Source organism: Chelon labrosus (genome assembly GCF_963514085.1).
Source record: "Chelon labrosus genome assembly, chromosome: 19".
NCBI classification, from domain to species: domain Eukaryota; kingdom Metazoa; phylum Chordata; class Actinopteri; order Mugiliformes; family Mugilidae; genus Chelon; species Chelon labrosus.
Window position 1 is genome coordinate 18,755,547 of NC_140352.1, and position 24,560 is coordinate 18,780,106.

Genomic DNA, 24,560 nt, shown 5'->3' on the forward strand with positions numbered 1-24,560 from the left:
TAAGACAGCGTGTGGGCGTACACTGTACTCTGTGTTTCGTGGGTGTGCTGTATGGTCAAGCATGCGAGTACATTTACTGTATTTGCCACATCTGAGTGTGAATGTGTGTGTGTGTGTGTGAGAGAGAGAGAGAGAGACAGGGGCCATATTGACCCATCACTGCTGCTCTGTCACCTCTTCTCTTTATGAGTCTGGCCTTTTAAAAACACCCTGGATTTATGGTCAGTTTGGGCACTATCTCACAGACGGTGTGTGTGCCTCTGAGCTACAAAATTTGTCTTGTTCGCTGTCAGGAGTAGCGAGTTTAAAACGTAAACATTCAAAGGGATGAGATGGTTATCAGCGCTGTGTTTACTTCAAGACTACTGTATGCTCCACTGAGAAAATTGAGGGTTAAAAACGGATTATGCAAGAATTGGTAATATTTGCAATTAGGTGCTAGTCTGGCGTAGTAAGACCTAATTTTTTACAGAATCTGTGTCTGGTAACATGCCAGTTGGATTTCATTATAGGGTGTGTTTCAACTGATGAGGGAAAAAAAACTCTGTACGCAACTGGATAGTCCTACAACCAATCAGAGCGACAGATTATGCTACACATGCTACTTGGCAAATGCTTTAATTGATGATCGTCCTTTAAACTTATTTCACCGTCAATATATATTAACAACTGGCGTCACAAATGGCAGCAATTTTGTTGTAAACTAAATAAATTCAACGGCACTCTGACGACGTGTATGACTATATCGCCGTTACTCTTTTGTCCATCACCACATAAAGCCCGTCCAAACGATTTCACTGGCATGGCATGATAAATTCCCAACGGAGCCACTCCAAAATTCTCCCACCAAAATTTTGTGAGCGGGGGGGAACTTTGGGCTGGCCCCCAGGCTAACTGGGTGCCTCTATAGTTTCGGAATACACTTTTACATGAGGGTCATAAAATGTCTAGCTAGCAGCTAGCAGCTAGCAGCTAAACTTCTGTCAAAATAGTCTGACTTCACTTGAAGATTTTGCTTTCACAACCAAACATTACGCAAGTGCAACAAAGCAAGACTTTGCAAGTCAGATGATATTAGTTAACAGTCCAACAGCAAGAAGGCCAACTCGGCATCTGTCTTGCAGCTTACACTTAAAAGGTTTACTCTTGCTGAGCCACTTTAAGAGAGCGTCTTCTTTGGTCTCTTAATCTCTGTCATAACGTCCGCACTGAAAATAGCGAGATAGCTTCTCCTTATAGCTAGCCGAAGACCCACGGTTGACGGTGTCCGTCACAGTCACTTAAAATCAACACACTTCTCATCATATTGGATAAACCAAAGTTGCATGCCAGAAGAGGCGTTTCTGGGGGTGGAACAGGAATGAAAGAGGTGCCTTTCTCCCTATTGCAAGTAGGTGGACCATGAAAATGATATAGAGGCTGTCTTTACTGTAAAATCCCAGCATAGTGTCAGTGAAGAGTCTCAGTCATCCAGATCGTGGTGTGCCTAAAACAAAGCTAAAACTGGACTGGTCTTCGAATTTTCCTGAAGATGTTTCACCGCTATCCCTTTTCACTTCTTAACGTCAGAAAACTCAAGCCAGTGCATTTTGTTTCAGACATTGTTTCATAATGTCGCTGTGGAATAAGTTGCATTAGGGAATATCTTGCTGTAATACTCTGTGTAATATTAAACTGAACTATTGTGTAAATTGATGTCTGTATTGTGATATTACTGATACTAGATATCAACATATGTGACATCCTGAGATTTTCAACTGCAATAGCAAAAGAAAAACATATTGATAATGCACCTGGATGCTGGTTCAATTGGTCTTTCAGTTATTTGAAAAATGGAACAGTAGCAACAGCAAAAAAAAAAAGGTCTTTGGGAGTGGACATTGGCAAGCACTGAAAAAGTAAATGCACAAATGTTTTCATGCTACAGTAACATACGCGGTGACCCAAAACCGGGTTGTCCGAAAATTCTTCCTGCCTGTAAACACAGTGATTAATGCCGATATTAACGCGTAAACACACATCGCGCATGCTTGCACGCACGCAGAGCCGAGCGGTGCAGATGGTGACTTGGCATCCTCCTCTCCGCAACTCAAAATCCCCTATCATCTTAAAAGTGTTCTGCTTCCAAATTGATTTCACAGTGCAAGAACCCTCCTGGAGATTAACAAAGTAAATTCCACTTCTCCTCTCTTAAAGAAACACCCACAGATTTCTGCTTGAACCGCAGATAAGCAGACGCGGAGGATTTTTCTTGGGAGCGCACAACCTTTATCTGCGATTCTAGGTGCTACGTAATTGTGGATGGGGTCTAATGTGTGGTCCATTTGCTTCATTAATGGGGCAGACGCTAGCCGTTCAGCCAAGAAAACGCTTATTGTTCCCTTTACCTTCCCGTTTTTAATGTGTAGCATTAGTCCGGCAGTTGTTACTGCTAGACCATAGTGCTTTGATGATGGTCAAATGACAAAGTCTTAATAGAATATAGTGGGACGGGCAGGACAAAGGTGGGCAATGTTCAGCTGGATGCAGCCAATTTCTGTGTGAGAGGCCTGCCTAAAAACCCTATTCATAGGCCGTCTAATGCTGGTGCGTAATTAAATGTGATTACTGGAGCAGAGGGCTTCTCTCTCCCTCTCTGAGGGCCACACACAGGACTGGAGGCAGCGTGCATGCGCTCATTAAGGAGGCGCTAACAGATGTACACAAGCAACAACCACAGGCATACCTAAAAATCTAAGCCAGTTCTCTCTCCCTGACACAAACACAAACAGAAGTAAAAAATCATGTACCTCTAAAACGTCAACTATTCAGTCACTGAGAAAAGCAGGAGTGGATATGAAAGGGAATACGCCAAAGGGTGGTTGAGCTTCTTTAACCAACATGATCCTTCAACTGGAACTCAAAACATGAACGGGAGTTGCGAGGCTTTTACCTGACAGTCCGTAGCCCACCAAAGCCTCCCCAAAACGCACAAAAACAAACAAACACATACCAAGACATGCAGCAGTAAATAAAAAATCAGGATAAACTATGACCTTCAGTCAGTGATAATCATAAGGCAAACAAGTAGAAATATAAACAAAAATCAATTATGGTTTCCATCAACACACGCAGTAACACACACCTTGTCTGGGCCACTCTCCGGTCCAGTTTCCTGGGCAGACACGGTCCCCTGGTGCTCATGGGAAATACTGAGCATGCCAGGCCCCACAAAGGCGTCCTTTCAGCCGCCCGCATGCTTGACCTGTGCAGGGTCAGCGCTCTGCTTTGTGCCCCGTGACCCTCAAGTGACCCGGGGTTACGTTGAGGGCCTGAGGTCAAATCCAGATTCCTGCGTCTAATTTCACCCCAACTGGGTTATCCGTCCAAATCTGCCCTAAAATTCGCCCCCCCAGACCTGCCTAAAACCCACTCCTACCTCCACGCATAACCGAGTCCCATAGAAATACATAGGCACTCTGCAGTCTAATTGGACTACTGTGGAGAAGCTCTCTCTCTGTCACACACACAAGCAGGCCTGACCCCCTGTAACTGCACTAATACCCCATACCCCATGGCCTTTGGTCTATCTTGAGGGATTAGGCGCAGAAAGACACACATACAAGCACAGATACAACTGCACACATTCACACGCACAAGCACACACACACACTTACGAGCGCAGCAGGCCTGGCTGAGGGTCTACCTAGAGGGATTAGGTGCAGAGAGACAGGACCCTCCAGCCAATCAACCAGTCTGTCACATTGATTTTGAGGGGTCACTGGTGCACAATGGCCAGGGTTTTCCTGTCTTAACCTTTCTGATCATGCACATATGCACACCCACACACACAAACGCAAACATAATGACAATAAACATTATTTATATCACATCTATGTAATAAAGGCTGGAACTGGAAAAGCTCTTTTTTGGACGGGTGAAAAGTAACAATAGTAGAGTGGGAATGGTAAAAATTAAAAATAAAAGAAAAAAAAGACGGAATAAGTGTGTTAAAAGGTAATCATGTTAGAAGGTTAGAAACTATAAACAATAAAAATAAGATAAATTATGAATAGGCCACATGTATACAATTATCTTAAAAGAATATGCAAATTCATCCGGCACACATGTGCCCAAAAACATACCTCTCCGCGATTCAAAATTCCCCTTCTTTCCCTCTCAAAGCCTCATCACATCCCTGCCTCTGAAAATCCTTCATCCCTGGGGGAACGCACACCCGGCTGGGGGAAAGCTCTTAGGTCAACCCCCCTTCCCTCGTCCAACCCCAGGCTCCTTCTTCTCTTTCCTGGTCAAACAACACAATAGCCGTCTATCAGAGAGGGCACCAGACAGGCACTCCAGCCAACGGAAACAAACCGGGCCTCTGCCAGCAACGTTTCAGGTGCAAGGCTGAATATTTTCTCCAGCGTCATCCACGTTTGGTCTGCTCTGTTTTAGTCTTTTGTGGCTTGTTTCCCTTTCCTGCTGGGAATATCAGAGGCTTCTGGAAAAACAGGATCCAAGCGTGGCTGTTGGTATTGTTATAACAGAGCCAGGCAGAGTTCAGACCACTGAGTTAAGTAAAAGAAGAAATATAACAATGTGAAAAAAACTTCATTATAATAAAGGCCCTTCAAAAGAAAAGGTACGAAATTCTTCAGAACAAAATGTTTTTATATAATAAGTAAAAGTACTCTTGCTACAAAAATGGCCCATATGACTGGTATATTCTCAGATAATTGGATTTTTAACTTTAGTTTATCTGACAGCTTTTAAATACACAGATCGTCCATAACATTATGACCAAGTAATCACTATCATTGGTCAAGTGAATAAGACTGATGATCCCATTATTATGAACACTAGTCATGGGTGGAATATATCAGGCAGCAAGTGAACATTTTGTTCTGAGAGTTGATGCGTTAGAAACAGAAAAAAATGTAGAAAGATTTGTTTGTTTGTTCTGTATGTCAGGGCACCCATGCTATTCATCCACCACACCTACAGTGGGCACATGAACATCAGAACTAGACCAAGGAGCAATGGAAGAAGGCGTCCTGGTTTGATGAATCATATTTTCTTGTGATTCATATGGATGGTCGGCTGCGTGTGCATAGCTGGGGAACACATAGCACGAAGATGTAAGGAACACCCCCTTGCCAACACATAAATGCCAGGACCCAGGTGTCCAAGAGGAACATTGCATTGTAATGACATCATCAATATTATTCATTTCACAGGGTGGTGCTTTCAATGTTGTGGCTGATCCGTGCATTATTTATTCTGGTTAATCTCAAGTGTCACAAGACAAATCATCATTAAGCCGTTTTAAAGCTCAGTATCTATGTTTCTTGGTAAACTCTCCATTAGATAAATGTAAAGATCAATATTTCCTCCTGAAATGTGATGAAGCAGAAGTATAAAGAAAAGGAACTGATTAAGTGCAACTTTGAAATAATTACCTCTAAAAAAATGTCCTTTTTGGGGATTTGGCACGGGAGTAGCTTTACGCACAGACACAAAAGGTTGGAAATGAGTATAAAAAGAGAAATACCGTGGAAGAAAGTGGACAGGATAAGAAGGACTTAGAACTGCGGTACTGTATGTCCAATGACACTAAAATGATTACCACTATGTGGCCACTAGTAGGCGCTCACATATTTCTACAGTACCGAAACCAGCAGGCTGAGTTGTCTTCCTATTCTTCCTCGGCTACAAACTCTACTTCCTGGATACGCGATCCAAAAGCCAGCCAGGTTGGACTTGTTATTATCGTCTTATACAGATTTCCTAATAACCCGTTGCTCATACAACTTTTAGACGATAAATGGGCGTTTGATGTCACGAAAATATCGATGATAACGTAAACAGGACAACGAGGCGGAGGGCTCAGAGAAAGGTGAGCTTATAAAACTACAAACGGTTATTTAAGTTAGCCCAAGGGCTAAAAGCTAATATTATTTACTAACTGTTGGTGAGTATGTTAATACATTTTGTTTAATTGGTGGGTATTTTGTAAAACGAGAATCAGTAAAAGTGTGTTAAATGTTAACCTCATTTGCCTCTCTGTGTGTTTGCTCCTAGAGCGCCACGTCACTGATAGATCGGCGGAGGAGTCAGAAAAATACACCCGTGGACTAGTCCTCCGTGGACCAGACATTAGACCTCTCCACTTGGCCGTTTGCTTTTAATGTGCTGCTGAGTGTCTCCGTGTGGTTTGACAGTTTCTTACCGAGGCAGGAAGCGTCGCTCAGCGGTTCAAAATGACGGCGTCCAACTGGGGGATAATCATGAACGTGGTGAACAGCATCGTTGGAGTCAGCGTGCTCACCATGCCCTTCTGCTTCAAACAGGTGGGTCTCCCGCAGCTGCACGCGCCCCTGCGGACGTGCAGGTGTCGCGCCCAAATCCTTCCGAGAAATAGGGCCTTTTTGAGACTCTTAGCGGAAGACGTTTGTGGATCATTTGCTTAGTCAAAAACAGCGAATAACAAAGTCTGCATTCAGAGTCGTATCAAAGAAATACTTAAAATACTGATTCACAAAATTCCCCTTTCACAGTGAAGCTATATTTAACACTCGGACAGCTTAATCTGTAATAATACAACGCTGGACCTGGCGTTCATGTGGATGTTACTTAGACATGTACCACCCACTTAGACCAGACCAGGCACCCCCACCCCATACTTGATGGCAGCATCCATCCCCAGCAGGATGCAGCCTGACACAGACACACACTAATACGGTTTAGGAACAACTCAAAAAACATGACAAACAGCGCCTGGCCTCCAAATTCCTTAGATCCTAAGCTGATCAAGTTTCTGTGGGATGCACTGGAACTCTTGCTGCCGATTTGTATGAAGGGAAATTCAGTTAATGAATGACTGTGCTACATAGCCGGATAACTTCCTCATAAGACCAGTCAATGCATGGTTGAATCCTGCGTTCACCATCTGTTGCGAGGCTGCAGCAGCGGCCTTTTCGCTGATTTCAATACACCGTCTTACAGGTTTTGCTGCAACTACTTATTTTTGTGCCTCAGTGTTTGCCCAAGCTCAAGTGTGTTTGCCCAAAATAGCCTTTGGCCTGCCTGTTTACATTAGGTCCAAAGATAAAGAAGAGGAATCCATATATTTTTCATCAATTTATAATCTCAGAAAAGCATGTCCTGTGAAGTGTGTCAGCCAACTTCCTGTCTCAGAGTGTCTCTGTTTTGTGTGTTAATCAATAAACTCAGGGCTTGTGGTAAATGTGTAATGTTTTATCTCTTTTAAAAAGTAACTTCTTCCCAACATTAAAAATAGTAAATAGTTAAACACAAGTAATACACTTCTCTCTAATATCTCAAGATAATGTAACCACAACAGAGATTCACCAAAATCAGTGTATATAGGCATTATGAATACCTATCGTTAGTTATGATGACAAAGCATGTTTCTGTCTATATGTTTTGGATATCCTGTACAATGTTAAGCTGTTATTTTCTTTACATTTCCCACTAAAAACTAAAAGTTGTCAAGGGAGGTTTATTGAGTTGCTACTTTGTACTAGCCAGCGGACACAAGTGTATGGACAAGCATGTTAACTCCATCTTTCCTCTCACAGTGTGGGATAGTGCTGGGAACTCTCCTGTTGTTCTCTTGTTCGTGGATGACACACAAGTCTTGCATGTTCCTGGTCCACACAGCCAGCAACACCAAACGCAGGACCTATGCTGGACTAGGTGAGCAAAAGTACCAACAAGTATAAATTAATATTACATTTGCTTTTTTTTTCTCTCATTCTAAACTAACAAAAACAAAACAGGGGACTATAAATGTATGGAAATTTAATTTAAGTTCTGCCAGTAGAACCGTACTGTGCATTTAGACTGCTATATTGTACTCTCCGTAGTGAAGGACCAGTTTGTTATAAGTGCTAGATAACCATAGTTATGCAAGTTTAATCTTAGATAGTCTCAAAACAAACTATTTTTAGGACATGGCCATCTGTTTTTCTTCATGTTATTCACACTGGTGTCACTCGTTCCTCTGTAGCCTTCCATGCATACGGGAAACCGGGAAAAACGCTGGTGGAGACAAGGCAAGATTTATTATTTATTTATACCTTATGGTGTATTTTACGTGTGCATGGTGGCATTACAAAAATAAGTTTTTGTAGAACTAAGAAGCGCTTTAGATTATCCACTGTGTATACTGAAAGTAAACACGATAAGTTTACAGCAAAAAATAAAACGGATGCATGTTGAAAATCATTATGTTGACGGAAGTGTCTTGAACCTTTTCTTTGTCCTTGCAGTATGATCGGTTTGATGCTGGGGACCTGTATTGCCTTCTATGTTGTCATTGCTGATTTGGGCTCAAATTTCTTCGCCCAGCTGTTGGGATTACAGGTTTGAGATCATTGTTTGATTTTTAAATCCCTCAGTCTGCACATTTCTTAACGTGAATGTGATCCAGTTATACTGTATTTTTTGTCTCCTCCACTGCTCTCGTCCACCTCCTATTAATTTCACTTGTACAGTATGCAACCAAAGTAGTTAAAACATGTAACCTGTATTGTATTTGACAAGTATTGATTTAATAGGCTTGGACTCAGTCAGCAACAATTAAGTCTGAAAAGTGTATTTCTATGTGACTTTGTTCCTGAAAGGTGACGGGCAGTTTCCGCGTGGTGCTGCTGATCGCTGTGTCTCTGTTCATCGTACTCCCTCTGAGTCTGCAGAGGAACATGATGTCCTCCATCCAGTCCTTCTCAGCCATGGCTCTGATGTTCTACACCTTCTTCATGTTCACGGTGAGTAGACCGCCACACTGCCAGCTGCTAAATACTTTTGGTTACAGAACCAAAAAGAATTACATTGGCTTTATAGCAAAATAGACAGCTCTACATCTTATTAAAGGTTAAATTGCACTTATACCATTTTGAGTATTACACTTTTTCTCTTTTTCTGTTTACTGCATACATACATTAAATCAAACATATTAATTTATAGCTTGTATTAGCCTTTCACCTACCTTGCCTACCTTGTGTTTTAACCTCTGATTTTCAGCATATTGTTTGGACATCTGTTATTTTGTTGTATTCTGTGTTTATTCCTCCCTATTTACTTCATTGTATAGAACTACGTCTTCTTTACCAACACAATATTGTCTTGCTTCTCTTTTCTTAAAGAGCAAATCCACACTAAATCTTTTCAGACAGAAAACTGTTGCTGCGTTTCTCTTTATAGACTCAAAGGTTCTCCCCTGGGAAGACACTTCTTGGAAATGGCCACTAGAGACATTATAAGTACTATAAGTGCAGAATAAATGGAGCTCAGATGGTCAGTTGCACTAAAGGGAAGTGTCTTCCTGTATTTGCTTATTCATTATGTGGCAGATCTATATATGCCAGATGCAGTTTATATCTGGGCCACTCTATTGAATTGCTGTTTTTGTTCAACATTTCACTTGTATTTATTTCTAAAGTTATCTTAAGGCTCCTTGAGGAAATCAAAAAGAGTCGCATACATTTATTGCTACATAGTCCTGCCTTCATTGTTTTTGACAAACTTCAGCCACATCATAATCAGTGCACCTACTTTGCTGGTAGGATTCTATACTAGTGCAAAGAGAAGTGCACTTGTTGCACGTAAGCGGTCTACTGCAAATAGGAATCAGTACAGCAAGCATGGAGCACATGCAAAAGTACTCACAGTATCAAATTATGCAACAGGACATTGACTTCTCTGCTGTTGGCATTTAAAATGAAGCAGCGCTGGACACAGAGCTCCCTCACACCTGATGGTTAAAGTCTAGAGTGTGGTCAGAGGTGCTGTACTCGTTTGGACCCAGAGACAGTCCAGCAGCAGTTTTCTGCCTCATGTGATTTAGCTCATTTGCTCTTTAACTATGCACACAGTGTTTGTGTGCATGGCTCAGTTTTACTGACCCGTAGTGCTGCTTCCACAGACTTCAATCTGCTGTTTACAGTCTCTCTGTGTAATGTGACTTTTAGTCCTGTAGCATGCAGATAACCTGGAAGAGTGGTGTGGCGTGCATCCAGACCCAGCCCAGTCCACACCCCTAACCCTCTAACAGTGATGTATCTCCTTTCGTCCCTCATCCTACCCTTAATTGTCCTCCTCTTTCTTTTTCTCTTCGTTGTACTGCTTCTATCTTTTCCTCTCCTTTATTACCTCCCACTCTTCTTCCTCACCTTTTGTTTGCTCCCCACTTTCCCGCTGCTGTTTCTGCTTCTGGTGCTGTAGATAGTGTTGTCGTCCCTGCGCTACGGCATAATCTCGGGCTCCTGGGTTGAGCGGGTTCAACTGTGGCGCCTCAGGGGCGTCATTCAGTGCCTGCCCATTATCGCCACAACCTTCTGCTGTCACCCGTAAGTAAACCATGGCAACCACCCCCAAAATAATACCACTGTAAGGGCAGTGGGAGGGGTAAAGAGTGAAGTAAACCCAACGTTTCCTCTGCAACTTTATGCTCTTTAACCCTCCCCGAAACTTACCTGGACCTTCTGCCCACTCGTCTCACTCATCCCCATTTTTCACCTTTAATCCTGATTTGGTCTGAGCCATTTGCGCTCTGTGACTGTGTGTGTGTGTGTGTGCGTGTCTTTGGTGGCAGTAGCAAAAAGGCTGGGGAGTATAACTGGTGACGTGAAAGTTTCGCCTTTGCTGCACCACACTCAGGATGGGGCGTCTGGGTGTGGGTGTGGCAGGCGAGAGTCTTCTGCTGTCTTGGGATTTTACCAGGTAATGAAAGGAGCAAGATGTAGGAAACACACGCTGATGAAAAACCTGTGAGGTAGTTTTTGCCCTTTCACGCGCCTCTCATTTTTTGACAAATTTATGATTTTACTTTTATTCATGTTGTATCACCTTCATTACTCAGCTTTTTCAGCTATGACAGGTTTTTTGTTCAGTGTGGGGTTTCCTGTCATGTCTCTTTGTTGTTTCCCTTTCTTCATTTTCTCTGGTTTTCTCTCCTCATTCATTACTGTCATTATCTGTCTGTGAGCCGTCAGCATTGGTGCAGCCCTCCTCTTCTCCTCTGTACTCCCCCCTCCACTTCTCTTCATTTGGTTTGGGCTGTAACTCCCCCCCCCCTCCCCGCCTCCTTCCCCTCAGATGGTGCTGTCCTCGTTCAAACACGGGCTGCTCAGCGGCTGGTGGCTAGGGCAGGTCAATGTGGTGCGCTGGGAGGGTGTGTTTCGCTGTCTCCCCATCTGTGGGATGGCCTTCGCCTGTCAGTCGTAAGTACTCCTCACGCCCCTCCACCCGCACGGGATCACGTAATGAAAGTAATGTCAAACAAGACTATAAAGAATTGTTAAGTTGAAAGCTCACTGATTTAGAAAAGGGAAAATCCGACAGTACTCCGAAACATATGTGCTGGGTAAATCCTGAAACGTGAGCTCTTTCACTCAGCGACACAGCGAATTAAATCTTCCCTTGTTGCATGATGAAACTGAGCAAATGTCACAATTAGTGCATGTTTGCTTACAACATTCCTTTAAGCTGCAGTGGAGGGTTTGGAGTGAGTTTGTAATATGAAGAGAAACACAGATTTGTGGTGGAGATGGGATGGTTGATGAGGCATCTCTTATTGCAAAAGGAAGCTGCTTATTTGTGCTTTGCGTAGTCGGCTCATCCATTTCTGCTCGCCGCATTAACATGACAATTCAAATGCTTTGTTACCCGCGTTTCTCCTCTTGTTTTTTCTGATGCAATAAGAGTAAAGCGCAATTAAACACAGACAGCTGTTTGTATGTAAATAAACGTTTCCATTATGGACACAGCATCTAAAGTTAGAACTGCATAAAAATAATAAAAACATGATGTGGACCATTTCTTAAAGATGTCTGCTTCGTTCTCCTTGGTGGCAAAAAGTGGTAACTGCAGTTGTGTTTGCGACCTCAGTTCGCAGAGATCCAAACGATGTTGCTTGGGTCACATTGTGACAGACAGTTAAATGTTTGAACGTTAGCTCTGGCCACAATCTCTGGCAGAAAGATAACTGCTGTGTGATGAAACTTATGTCACTAACTGTGTGGGACTTGCGGGAATGTCTCCACAGACACCCAGTTTTAGATATTGTAAGTGCAGGGACTCTCATTGCAATCATTTAATGCGTGGGTCATAGGCTCACATTGGGTTACCTTATTTGGCAACAGAAAGTGACTGAAGAGACTTTTCTTTAAATGAAAATCTATAAGATAGCCACTTTAAGCAACCCACAGGTGTAATGGATAGTTGGAAAGTTTTCACTCCCGTTTGCTTACCATTAACTTTCGAGTAACATCGAGTGCAGTAATCACACCACTATGTTTTCACTAATCACAACTTCTCTGAGTCACTTTATTCATTCATTCCTCCAGTTTCATCCATCTGCATGCTCTGTCACTGCTTCTGTCGTCCTGTTCTCTCTGCTCTACTGCTTGCTCTGGGTTTGCAGTCAGTTGAACAGGTTGGCCTAATTGGTGGACGAAGATTATCTTTCATTTGAATGCACACGCTTGGGAAGTGTTCTGGTGAGGTCATTAGGGGCCAGATGTTTGGGTGGTGGCAGTGTATGGTTTTGTTTGTGTGAGAGAGAGAGTGAGGTAAGTGATAGGAGTGGGTGACGGTAGCCTTGAGACTGAAGCACGACTTTAATTAATGTAATCACACACAGCCAACATAACATTATGGTATGGCGGGCGTGTTCATTAGCAAGTGAGGTGTGCATATGATCTAGCCTGAAGAAAGCATGTGCTATATGTGTTTATGTATGTGTGTTTTGTGCGTCGGTTCCCACTAGTAGTGCTGAGTGATATTTGGCAGGGTGGTTTCTTGGCCTGTGGTCAGGCTGAGCGAGGCAAGCGCTCCGTTAGGCGGCAGGCAGCTTAAGCCAAACCACTAATCAACACATTGGACTGCCGCCATCTTACAGACACACTGATGTATTCACAGGCTGATTAAACAGCTCTCAGCACATTGGATTTTTATTACATTCATGAAATGTGTTTACTTTCAGTTAAAACATTACTTAACATCACCATTATGATGGGATGGGAGCTGGCCCCGTTGTTTTTTGGCTGAACGTTTGAAGAGCGAGGAGCAGTTAGCTCATAATAGAGAGACATAAGAAAAACGTGTGTGGCAGAAATGTCCCTCTGTGATGCTACCGTCAGTATTTCTACGTTAACAATATTATCTGCCAGTACATGCATGCACTGCCACGCATTCACTTTGAAGACTTTCTCCGTCGTATTACCTCTGATTAGGACAGTACATTAGCCTCTGAGTCAGGACTGGCCATTCAAATTTTTACCTCCGCACTTAGAATATACCGTTTTAGTTAACCTTGGCCGTAAGATTTACAGCTAGGCGGATTAAACAAGCGTCAAGGAATAGCATCATGGGACGGTGCTTGCTAATAAAACCAGAGTGTGTGAAAGAGAGACAGGCTAAGCGAGAAAAAGAGCCAGAGAAAGTTATGGCCTCCGTCTCCTTCTCCTTTCTACTCCATGGTTCTTCCTTTCACATGTGTGAGAGGAAGGGAGAGAAAGAAGGCGAGCAAAAAGAGTCTGCCAAGAAAGTTTATAATGCTCTAAAACCTGTCAGGCACTCGCTGTTATATATAAAGCCTGTAAATTCACCGGTTAATGTGCCGGCGGTTCCCTCCACACTCCCGCCCTGTCTTACAGCACAGAACAGGAAATGATGGAGGGAAACAGACACCTGGGTTAACAGACAGACTTTCTCGGGTTCAGCCTCAGCCAGCCTTGACTACTGTCACCCATTCTGTGTCACACACATATAGACAAACACTTCCGACATACACCACCTCCCACTGCCATTCTTTTACTTTAATCTATTGCCATTTTTGTCCCATATTAAAACTGGAAACGCGATTATTCTGCATCATGAGAAACTTGTTGCATTCATGTGCTTGCATTGTTAGACACACAGCTTTTATTGTAATGCTCTTCACAAGCATCAGAACAGCTTGCAAAGATTTTGGGGGTCCATTTTTGCTGTTCGTAATCAGCTGCATATTTAATAAATTGACATAGTAAATCCAAATAATGTGCTCTGTATTTAATAGTAATGAAAGATTTGATTAGAAGAAAATTGGAAAATAGAATTAAGAGATGAAACGAAAATTCAAACTCAATAAATTCACTAAATGAAAAGAAATGAAATTAATATTCCACAGTGGGATGATCCCTCAGAATAAAGTAAATCGGCAAATCGTAGCTTTATTTATTTTTATTATTTATTAAGTTTATGCAATTTTTTTTAATTATTTATTTTTATTACCTTTTGAGAGCAACTTTGCCAAAGTTGATAAAAAAATACAAAAAACTATAGATTAGTAAATTGGCACAAATGACTTTACAATCATTGAAAAAAGGCTACAGCTCGGGAGATGCTACACATCTTAATTTGAAATGTTTATCCTGATGGCATTAAAGTGTTAAAACTTTAATGGAATAAACAAAGAAAAAGAAACGAGTGCTGACAAGGACATGAGGAAAGAGATGCATCATTTGGTTACTGAGCAGCACAAATGGGCCCCCATATGGCTGCTCATTAAAGAACTCTACAGAGCAGTTTCCAGCACCAAATTTGAAATAAGCGGCTATGAAGACTGTCACATTGTCATCTGTTTAGGCAGAAAAAACTATTTGATTTATGGAACATATGTGGGACTACATTTCTTGACCTCCCCGCCAGTCTTGGGATGGTAAAGTGCCACTTCCCCTAGGGGAATATGTGTGTGATAACTCAGACAGCACATGAATACATACAACAGCAGTAGCAGTGTGGTCCTGTGTCATTCGACACGCAGAGTGTTTTTGGGCTGCTTGTCTCTCGCAGGCAGGTGCTGCCGACGTACGACAGCCTGGAAGAGCCGTCAGTCAAACGCATGAGCACCATCTTCACCTCGGCCCTCAACGTAGTCACCGTCTTCTACATCACTGTGAGTGGGACCGCACTTCCACACACAAACACCAGCCTCGTCACCGCCATTCTCACCATTCGCCCCCTGTCACTGTTGCCACATTCAAACCTTGCGATTTACACAGTAGTCGCTTGTCCTGATGTTTGTCAACTTTCCTCAGATCAGGGTCTAAAAAGTGAAATAGTTCAGTTGTGATTTTCAATGTCCATGTTTTTCTACCTAACAACAACAACAACAAAAACGTCTTTTCCATCACGCATGCATGTAAATAAAAAAAAATTAAAAATAAAAAACAGCAACAACTCAAGTTGTCTCCCTTATTAATTCCTCCCAACGCTGTCTTCGTTTCTCTCTACCTCTGTCTGAACCAGGTGGGGTTTTTTGGCTACGTCAGCTTCACAGAGAACATCGCTGGCAATGTGCTGATGAACTTCCCATCTAACCTGGTGACAGAAATGATCCGTGTGGGCTTTATGATGAGCGTGGCTGTCGGATTCCCCATGATGATCCTGCCATGCCGACAGGCTATCAACACCATGCTTTTTGAGCAGCAGGTGAGCTCAGTCACTGCTCATACACTCTATATGTACAGTCTGTGGACAGTTTACATGTTCTGTACCTCGGATAAATCTTAGTGCTAGTTAGACTTGTTGGAAATTGTTACTTTATCTCATGTTTCTTTATTCGTACCATGTGCACAGTAAAGAGATTTGATACAAATGTTTACAATCGTACCACCATCAGGTAGTTGTTGGCTGAATTTAACCTTCAACTAGCATTATTCCTTTTTATAAGTATTCATAAATTTACACCTAAACTCTCTGTTTTTCAGTTTGACAATTAAAAAATACAAACAAAAAATACAAACAAAAAAGAAACAGAAATTATTTGTTCCACGTAAACATAGACATTTGAAAAAGCTTAATTAATGTAGCTACAACAGACAAAGGAAAACAATATGAGCTGTGTGTCATCAACAAACACAAATCTGTCTGAAAAGTGAAGCCAGCACTGAAGTGTCTTAATACTGCGTTCTTTCTAATGGCTGGCAGTGACAACTCCAGTGTTTTCAAAAAAGTTGAAGGCCAAACATATTGTGTGCATGACTTCCCAAGTTGTAACCACAACTTCACGAGTTCCATGTGAGGGCAGCTTCAATCACAGTTAACCTACATTCTCTGTGCCCCTTGCTAAAGCTAGCTAGGTAGTGTTGACTAATAAATTAGCATCTGCTATGCAAATCTGGCTTCAAAAAGCCGAGATGCCAGAGTTAAGGCTTCAAAATGGTAGCCCACAAACCAGTCAGTGGTGTCACATTTAATTTTTTCCCTTTTTCTCTCATGCCTTCTTTTCTGTTCCCCTCTTACAGCAGAAGGATGGAACATTTGCTGCCGGCGGATACATGCCACCTCTGCGCTTCAAGATGATCACCCTCTGCATTGTGTTTGGCACCATGCTGGGAGGCATTCTCATCCCCAACGGTACATCCTGCATGTGTGTGTGTGTCTGTGGCTGTGAACAATTGGGCATGGATACAATTCTCTGTGTGTGTATGGTCGTAGCTTGCTGGAGGTCTTTAAGGTGCATGTGTTGCTTTATGTGGGCGGAGTAGCCGGGGAGCTTTACGACGTGTGTGAATGTGACTTTACGAGTCAGTGACTGTCACACTCTAACACAGTCCTTAAATCAGGGCCCTAACTTTTATCTCCTTTTAGATGGGCAGACAGGAAGATAGGGCTATTATTCTCCCAGACCCTCTTTCTCTCACACACACTCACACCAACGCCACACAAGTCCATGTACACACCAATATTGGCCCTCTGGTTCTTTAAGATGGTCTGTCCCCGTCACAAACGGCTCCAAAATGGTGGCGTTCTAAAGGTTAGCATTAGTTTATGTTTTATTCTGCCTTTTATATGGCTGCTGTTTGTTAAACATTTGATTGGGTGAACACATACACACTCTCACACAGCAGGTTTGGATGGCTCTTTGTGTATCTAATCAGACTAATAGACTGAGGAGAAGGGAGGTAAGGACCCTGGGGAGAATGGACACTAAATCTGAGGGAAACAATATGTTGTCCGTCCTCTGGATGAACGATGGGTTTCCGGGCGCGACGCCCAGCCGGCCGGTCCACAGAGGCATGGGTGGGGCCAATGCTCGCTGCTGCCAGGAGCAGTGTGCCATGGATTGGGCCTGCATGGGACTGGGCAAACCTCAGTTATGAATGGGAGAGGCAGGTATGAATGTAGCTAGCGATAAGGAGCTTAGATCCGGGACGGGTTCTTTTTTTAGCAGAAGAGATATGGAACGGTGCGCTTAGAAGGACACAGACTCGTCAGCTCTGGCACTGGCGGTGTCATGTTTTCCCAGGGAGCACAGTTTATTTCTTCATCCAGTCCATTCAGTGTTAGTTTGCACAAGTTTGCATTGTACTACAACACAGGCAGAGGCTGGATCTTTCTACTATTTGTCCATTGCTTTTATTTAGACTCAATCTCACTGTGGAACAATTATCTTAATCTATTTATCTATTAGTGTTTGGTAATTATTTCAACAATGAACTGAAATGAGCTACAATGAACTCAACATTATCCCTGTGTCTTTCTCTCCTTAGTGGAAACCATCCTTGGCCTAACTGGAGCCACCATGGGGAGCCTCATCTGCTTCATATGTCCTGCTCTCATCTACAGGAAGATTCAGAAGAATGGCCTCATTGCTCAGGTTGCATAGTCTGAATTTGTACTTTCCTTTTATGTAGTGATAACATGTTTAGTGTTTCTGACTTGTTGTGCTTGTCTTCTTTCTGTCCTGTAGCTGGTGCTTTGTGTTGGCCTGGGCATCCTGTTGATCAGCACCTTTACCACCCTCTCAATTTCGGCCAGTGGCCCCACCACCAAAGTCCAAGCTCCTCCTCCTCCCGCTCCTGCTCCCGATAAGAACAACCCGCAGCAACAAAACGTTCCTGAACTGCACGGTAAAGATCATGACTTTCTCTAATGGCTAGCATCACTTACCCACTCGATGGACTGTAAATGAAAGTGGTTTACTAATGAGCCATGGAAACATTTACCTCAATGGGCCGGAGCCAGCGTTGTCTGTAGCGTCTCAGATTGGACAGCAGTGCTGCATGTAATTATTTCATGTACTGTAAAAGGCACCAGTGGTATGTGAGACATGTTTATTTCTTCTTTTATTTTCAAAGTCATGGGCTGCTGCAGCACCCACGTAAAGACAATGCGAACCAGTAGCAAAGGGCCAGTGAGAGTAAAACAAAAGCACAGAGCCGCAACAGAAGAAAGGGCTTCTTTTATCTCTCTGAGAAGAAAAGATGGAGACAGACAGAGTGACTGATAGACAGACAGGCAGGGTGAGGAGATAACCTCTTGATAATATCTGAAAGCAGTGCTGAGTGCTTGACATTGATGAAGCGAGATTGATGCCCTTCAAACTCCAGCAATTTCTCTCCACCCCTCTACCCCTGTTCATTTCTCCTGCCACCCCTTCCCCCCAAAATTCATTGTCTGCACCCCCTTCACCCCCATATCTCCTGTGGCTGCCATAAAATGCCTGCAAGCTCTGGCTGCATGAAGGGAAAAGGGTGAGAAACCATACAAATGGAGACGAAACTCTGGAAACCTTTTGACGTAACATTTTCAGTTTTGGATTGAAACAAGCAGCGTGCGGAGGGAGTCCTGACAGTTACTCATTCTCCCCTTACACTGTCTGTTTCTCCTATTACACTGCCTTGTATTAACCTGTTCACAGACATCAGGAAACTCCTGTTTCCATGTTTCTTTCTTGTTAGTGGATTTTTTCCTCCCATCTCTGCACTATATGAAACTCAAAAGGGCCCAATTCCACACCCGTTTCCTGTTTGTCAGTTTAAATTTTACTTCATCTCCCTTTCCTCTCTCTACTGTCTCCCTAGTTTATTATACATATCAGTGGTATCGGTGTTGCCATTTTCGATATTTGCTGCCACCTAGTGGATGAGCTTTCCAGGGATCATTTGCACATGACAGCACTACAAACTACATCTCAGTGCACATGAGATATTCCAGGTGTTGTGTGAGATAAACATCACTCTTCGTCAAAATAACAAGTAAATATCAGGGCTATTGATAGATTCAATAAAATATAATAAAGTGATGACACTTTTCTAACAAAAAAGGAAAAAATTAGAAATTTGGGGTTTATTAACTTACTGAGAGATGTCAACTTGAAGAGCCTTGTATCTGATAGAAGTAGTTGGTGTTATAACAGGCTATGTTTTGTGCTACAGACCAGCCTGCAAACAAGAACCCAGTGGAGATAGAAAATCCTGACCATCCACCTGGGTTACAACCTGTTAAGAGGGAAAAGGGGGAGCCTCCCCAGATTAAAGGACCAGTGGAACTACCTGAGAGGAAGAAAGTGGAGGAGGTGCAGCTGGACCGTCCTGATGCTGGTAAGGAAACTAAACCAAACCTGGAATGTTATCTGGATCTTGAACTGTGGAGAATTAGCGCTGTCTGTTTCTCCACAGGTGTCGTGGTGCCAGAGGCAGAGGCCCATCGCCACGAACCACCCATCCCTCGAGATGAGGACAAGGTAGACTTAAGAAAAAACAATGCGGAGCTGGAGGAGGACAAGAAACAAGCTGTTCCTCCCGCTGGAGGTGTGGACGAAGTACCCAAAAGAAATGAGGAGCAAGGTTTAGGGAACGCTCTGAAGGTAGATGACCAAAAAGATGCCAGGGTTGAGAAGAAACCTGCAGATGCTGTTGTGGGGAAAGAGGAAGTGGACTTAGGTGGAGGCGAGGTCTTGTCCAATGAAGCTTTGGAGAATCCTGTTGCAGAAGAAGGCAGAAAGGAGGACGCTCCACTAAAGGACGTGGAGAATCTCAATCCCGTTAAAGATCCTGTAGCAGAGAATGCAGCTGCGGGGGCCAATCAGGCTGCGGTACCACAAATTGATAAAGTGGCGAAAGCTCCGGATGTTGCAGGAAAACGTGAGTTTGTGAAGCTCAGTAACTTCAGCGTAAGGCAATTATTCTACTAAAGTGCAGCAACGACTTGATATTTGGTAATCTTTGTGCTCCAGTTCCTGAAGGAGAGCATCAGCCCGCTGTAGACGAGGCTCCAGCTGCAGACAACAAAGAAACAGGAGACGAGAAGATGGAAGGTAAATGTCAAGATCTCTAACACACGTGACCTGTTGTAGACCATGATATACAGTTGTCCTTTTTGCCCAGTAGTACTTTAAAGTTTGATACAGTTTGATAGTGATTGTTGGGAGGAATTTCTTTTAATTGTCTGATTCAGACTGACTTGTGGTCTGCTGCATGCTGTTGAGGGCACTTCCTCTCCTTCCCTTCATCTCACATTGCTTATTTTACCCAATGTAATCTCATCTCAGTGGTCCATCCTTGTATATTGATCTCTTTTTGATGGTGTAAAGCACAAGAAAGTTGTCTTTCTTTTACTTCTTGACTTGGCCTGATACTCTCAGCTGTCTTCATTTGGCTTTTGTTGACTTTCTTGTTCTGTTGTTTTCTTTTGCCCTCTCTCCTTCTCTTTACTCTTTTTTTCTTTCTCTCTCTGCCGGACTCCTATCACAGTGATAAAAAAGCTGGTTGCAGGTATGAATTTGCTCTTGCCTTTTCTTCTCTTCAGCTTAATCTGTCACTCAAATTTTCCAACGTTCGAACAGTGGGCCATCTTTTTTTAATTCATAATTGTTATTAATGAGTAAACAATGTATTACTGAAATATGTGCCCGTGTAGAGGTCACCTTCTCACTTTGCCCCCTAACATAGTGTGTGTGTGTGTGTGTTCACATCTCCCCCTTACTGCTCAGTCCGGTTTAAGGATAAACTCTAGAGATGTACACTGACTTGCCAAAACATTAGGTACTATAGACCAAAGGCATTCTAATATAACAGTCATGCACTTAAACTTAGCTTCATCTTCCCGATCGGTTAAAATGTTCAGTTTATGTTGGAATGTCAGACAGAAGGGGATTCAATTGTACGATCATTTCGGAGGATGTAGTTTGTAGTGCTGTTAAACTGGATTTAATTAAACACAAACGTTATTTAGCCTAGCCCGCTGACTATAATGGGGTTGTCAAAATAACAGAAACATGTGTCGGTACAACACAATACAATTCAACAGTAATACAAAGCACAGCCTCCAAAATGAAAAGCTAAATCAACAGCTCTAATGATAAATACCATAACCTCCATGAAGCTACAATCTACTGCCGGCCTGTTGCATTAGAATGCATTTGTTTTCACTAGTGTACTTTTTGAACTGGGAAGTGAGTGCACGTTCCATTAATAGTAGAATATTGTCTATTTGCTGTCTCCCCTCTCTCACCTATAGACTGGCCATACATTAACTTTTTAGCTTAGTTCTCAGAGCAGGTAGTTACTTAATTTAATTCAACATTTTTGTCTCCATGTAGAGGGCCAACTCGACCATGCGGTGCTGCTGCAGGTGATTAAGGAGCAACAAGAGCAACAGAAGAGACTTCTTGACCAGCAGGAGAAACTGCTGGCTGTCATAGAGGAACAACACAAGGAGATCCACCAGAAACAACCTGCTGGTGAGTAGATATATGTATTTTTAGACATGACATTAGACTTTGTGCACATGTAGCACAGGTGGTACTATTTAATTGCAATGTGACAACGTTTTTATAATGTAAAGGTGCTGCTGTGGAAAGTGAAGCAGAGAAGAGCATCCAAGGACAGCCAGAGGCGGTGGAAGGTGGAGCAGCAAAGCCCAAAGAGGCTGGCCAGGCGTCTGACTTGAAGCAGTCCAAAGAGATAGGTGGCGCTGGAGCACCACCGGCTGGAGGAGATGACGCTCACGTTGTGGTTCAGAATCAAGCTCAGGCTGGGGATAAGGGTGCTGAAGTGGGTGCTGCTAAAGTAGCTGTTCCACCAGCTTACAAGGAAGATGACGTGGTTGTACCTGCAAAAGAATCCCATAAGGAGAGTGAGCTGGGGGCGAGGGGAGTTCCACTGGGAAGGAAAAAACCTGATGACCATCAAGCTGTGCTGCAAAACAATCAGGTAGCTCAACTGAAAGATGAGGAGAAAAGCCTGGATAAAGAAAAAGAGAGAATTGAAAGTGTTCAAAAAGAAAGACTAGAGAAAGACGTTCAGGCTAAACTGGAAAAAGAACAACTTGAGAGCAGTATAAAGGACAAGGTGGCCAGAGAGCAGGAGTTACAAATGGAAAGAGCAGAGAAGGAAAGGATAGAGAAAGAAGTGCAGGCGAGGATAGAGAAAGAAGTGCAGGCAAGGGTGGAAAAAGAACGACTGGAAAGGGAGCGAAGAGAGAAGCTGATCAGAGAGCAGGAGCTGGAGAAAGAGAGGGCGGTAAAAGAGAAACCTGCTCAAGAGAAAGCTTCAAAAGAGAGAGTCCAGCAGGATCTACAGAAAGTAGACAGTGAAATACTTGAGAGAGCGAAAAAGGAGAAGGAGGCAGAGGAGGCTCGGGAGAGGCAGGCACAGCTGGAGCGAGCCATAGAAGCTCTGAAAGCTGCACAGGGGGGCAAGAGAGACGATGGTGAAGCTTTGAAGAAAGGAGGACGAGACCTCAAAGAAGAGGCTGGTGCTCAGGAAGACCCCAGAGAAGGTGTGGTAGGTGGGGCTGCCAAAGCCGAGGCTCACCCCCAGGGCTCCCATGAGAAGCTCAGGGACCAGGGAGAGATGGATCTGAGGCGGAGGCGCAGGGCACTGGGACCCAAAGACGCTGGAGGGCACCTGGAGGACGCTGAGGTGTCCAGAGGGGTTGCAGGGCTGGAGCCCCTGCTGGAGTTGGGGGGCTCCAACCTGCACGCGGCTCTGGAGGAGCAGCTACTGGCCGGAGCAATGGTGCACTCGAGGGGAATTAAACAAGCCTCAGAGGATGATGGAGCAAAATAACACACATCACACAGTCCTGTTTAACAGTTGGACAACATGTACTGTACACCTACAGAAACTCTTTATACTGTGGACCATGAACCATGATACTGTTGCCTTACATTCTCACTTGCCTTCAGAAATGTTAAGGACAATAACATTCTCTCTTTCCTGATACTGTGTAAGCCATTGCCTTTATAAAACATAAATAATATTTGTAAATATTAACTTATTTTTGCCTTTATAGGGGAGAACTAGGAAGAGGTCATTGTTGAACTGTATATACATCTATGCAAATACCTTTCTATGGAGAGTTTTGTCAGGGCAGATCTTTAATGTTTGTATTAAAGTCACTTTATTTCCTTTTCTATTTAACAGTTTGTGGACTCCGTCTCTGTAGCAACTGTTTGTACTTTGTCTTCTCTTTCTTCAAAGCTTCATGTGTCTGTTACTTTGAGATGTAAATACAGTAAATCTGTTTACAGGCATGCAAACTCCTCACCTTTCGGCGAAATTCGCCGTTTTCAATCCAAATTGGGTGACTTATGTGATTCGTGCAAATCCGAGGAGAAAATATTTGGGGGGGGGGGGGGTAGCCTACTCGTTGACTTTTATTTTAATATATTTTAATAATATAATAATATAATGTTCTATATACCGTAAATCCTCTAATATTGGCCTGTATTCCATTAGCGGCCGGGTCTCCAACATTTGCCGGTCTCGCTGTCAGCGGAGGTAAATAAAGGCCGGTCATCTCGGCGGGTCAGGGTTTCGGCGGCACGGTGTGGGAGGATCCCCTCAGCGGGACCTCTCCCCGGCGTCGGCCGGCCCCCGCCGGGCGCATTTCCTCCGTGGCGGTGCGCCGCGACCGGCTCTGGGTCGACCTGGAAGTGCTCGGGGCGAAGGTGGCTCGTCGGCTCCGGCCGCGAGCTTTACAGCGACCCCCCGCATCTCACTTGGGGTCCCTGGGGTCGTGGAATCAGTGCTCACTGCGCCCTCTCTCCGTGCGGGGAGGGACGGGTCCCACTCGCTCCCGGCGCGACTGCCGACCGGCAGCGGACTCACTGTCCTCAGTGCGCTCCGACCGCGTCGCGCCGCTCATTTGTTGTTAATATTCTGTATGCATACCATGTTATGGTAACGGTACGTTTTCAATAAATGAACCTAGTATTTTATAGGTTCAAATAGACACAAAATCTTGTTTTTATTCATTCTACTCGTAGTTCGTTTTGCTCAAATAGAAATTAAGGCCTGCCTCTAATTCTGGCCTCCTTCCAATAAAGGCCTGGACCGCGATGTGCTTGAGTAAAATAAAGGCCCGGCAGTGAAATATGCCCTTCAGGCCCGAGGAAAAACAGCCATTGAGCTGTTCAGGCTCAATGGCTCAAAAGTTTTTTTTTTGGTAAAAATTAGTGAATTTGTAGTCTGTTGTCTTTGTAAATCTCTGTTTACCAAGGGGGGGGGGGGGGGGGGGGGGGGGTTCGTGGCCATTTCCCTCTTCACACTCTTCTCACCTTTTTGACCCCTGACCAGTTTGCATGCCTGTGTTTAATTGTTCTTTGTGTATGGGCTTTAATAGAACCCACGTTTACCAACTATTGAATGTAATGTGGGTGCAGACTATAAGTTTAGGCGCTAAGTGTTTTATTATACTTTCAAATGAAAGCTGAGGTAAATATATTGATATATACTGTAGCCTTACTCTGTGATCAGCTGTGGACGTTAAAGCAGCTT

General features: G+C 43.5%; 1 protein-coding gene across 3 annotated transcripts; it reads left to right on the forward strand.

The window, feature by feature from the left end:
* Nucleotides 1-5,498: 5,498 nt before the first annotated feature.
* Nucleotides 5,499-24,277, forward strand: slc38a10 (solute carrier family 38 member 10). Of its 3 annotated transcripts, none has more exons than XM_084567886.1 (18): nucleotides 5,499-5,878; nucleotides 6,064-6,332; nucleotides 7,584-7,701; nucleotides 8,015-8,060; nucleotides 8,277-8,370; nucleotides 8,631-8,774; nucleotides 11,104-11,228; nucleotides 14,842-14,944; nucleotides 15,298-15,480; nucleotides 16,296-16,407; nucleotides 17,544-17,650; nucleotides 17,744-17,903; nucleotides 19,212-19,376; nucleotides 19,455-19,919; nucleotides 20,012-20,092; nucleotides 20,529-20,549; nucleotides 21,377-21,517; nucleotides 21,622-24,277. In XM_084567886.1, exons 2-18 carry the CDS (start codon nucleotides 6,243-6,245, stop codon nucleotides 22,845-22,847), a joined length of 3,381 nt encoding a protein of 1,126 aa, XP_084424012.1. In that variant the 5' UTR covers nucleotides 5,499-5,878; nucleotides 6,064-6,242; the 3' UTR covers nucleotides 22,848-24,277. The 3 variants fall into 3 exon arrangements, with proteins under 3 accessions (XP_084424012.1, XP_084424013.1, XP_084424014.1); XM_084567887.1 differs by lacking the exon at nucleotides 11,104-11,228 and adding an exon at nucleotides 10,231-10,355 and having other exon boundaries at nucleotides 5,500-5,878; XM_084567888.1 differs by lacking the exon at nucleotides 20,529-20,549 and having other exon boundaries at nucleotides 5,501-5,878.
* Nucleotides 24,278-24,560: the final 283 nt, after the last annotated feature.

Bases quoted from the DNA above. Each gene is read 5' to 3' on its own strand.
- slc38a10 (XM_084567886.1), top strand. From the start codon at position 6,243: ATGACGGCGTCCAACTGGGGGATAATCATGAACGTGGTGAACAGCATC. The intron at 6,333-7,583 runs GTGGGTCTCCCG...TTCCTCTCACAG, and splicing joins TGCCCTTCTGCTTCAAACAG to TGTGGGATAGTGCTGGGAAC. The intron at 7,702-8,014 runs GTGAGCAAAAGT...GTTCCTCTGTAG, and splicing joins CAGGACCTATGCTGGACTAG to CCTTCCATGCATACGGGAAA.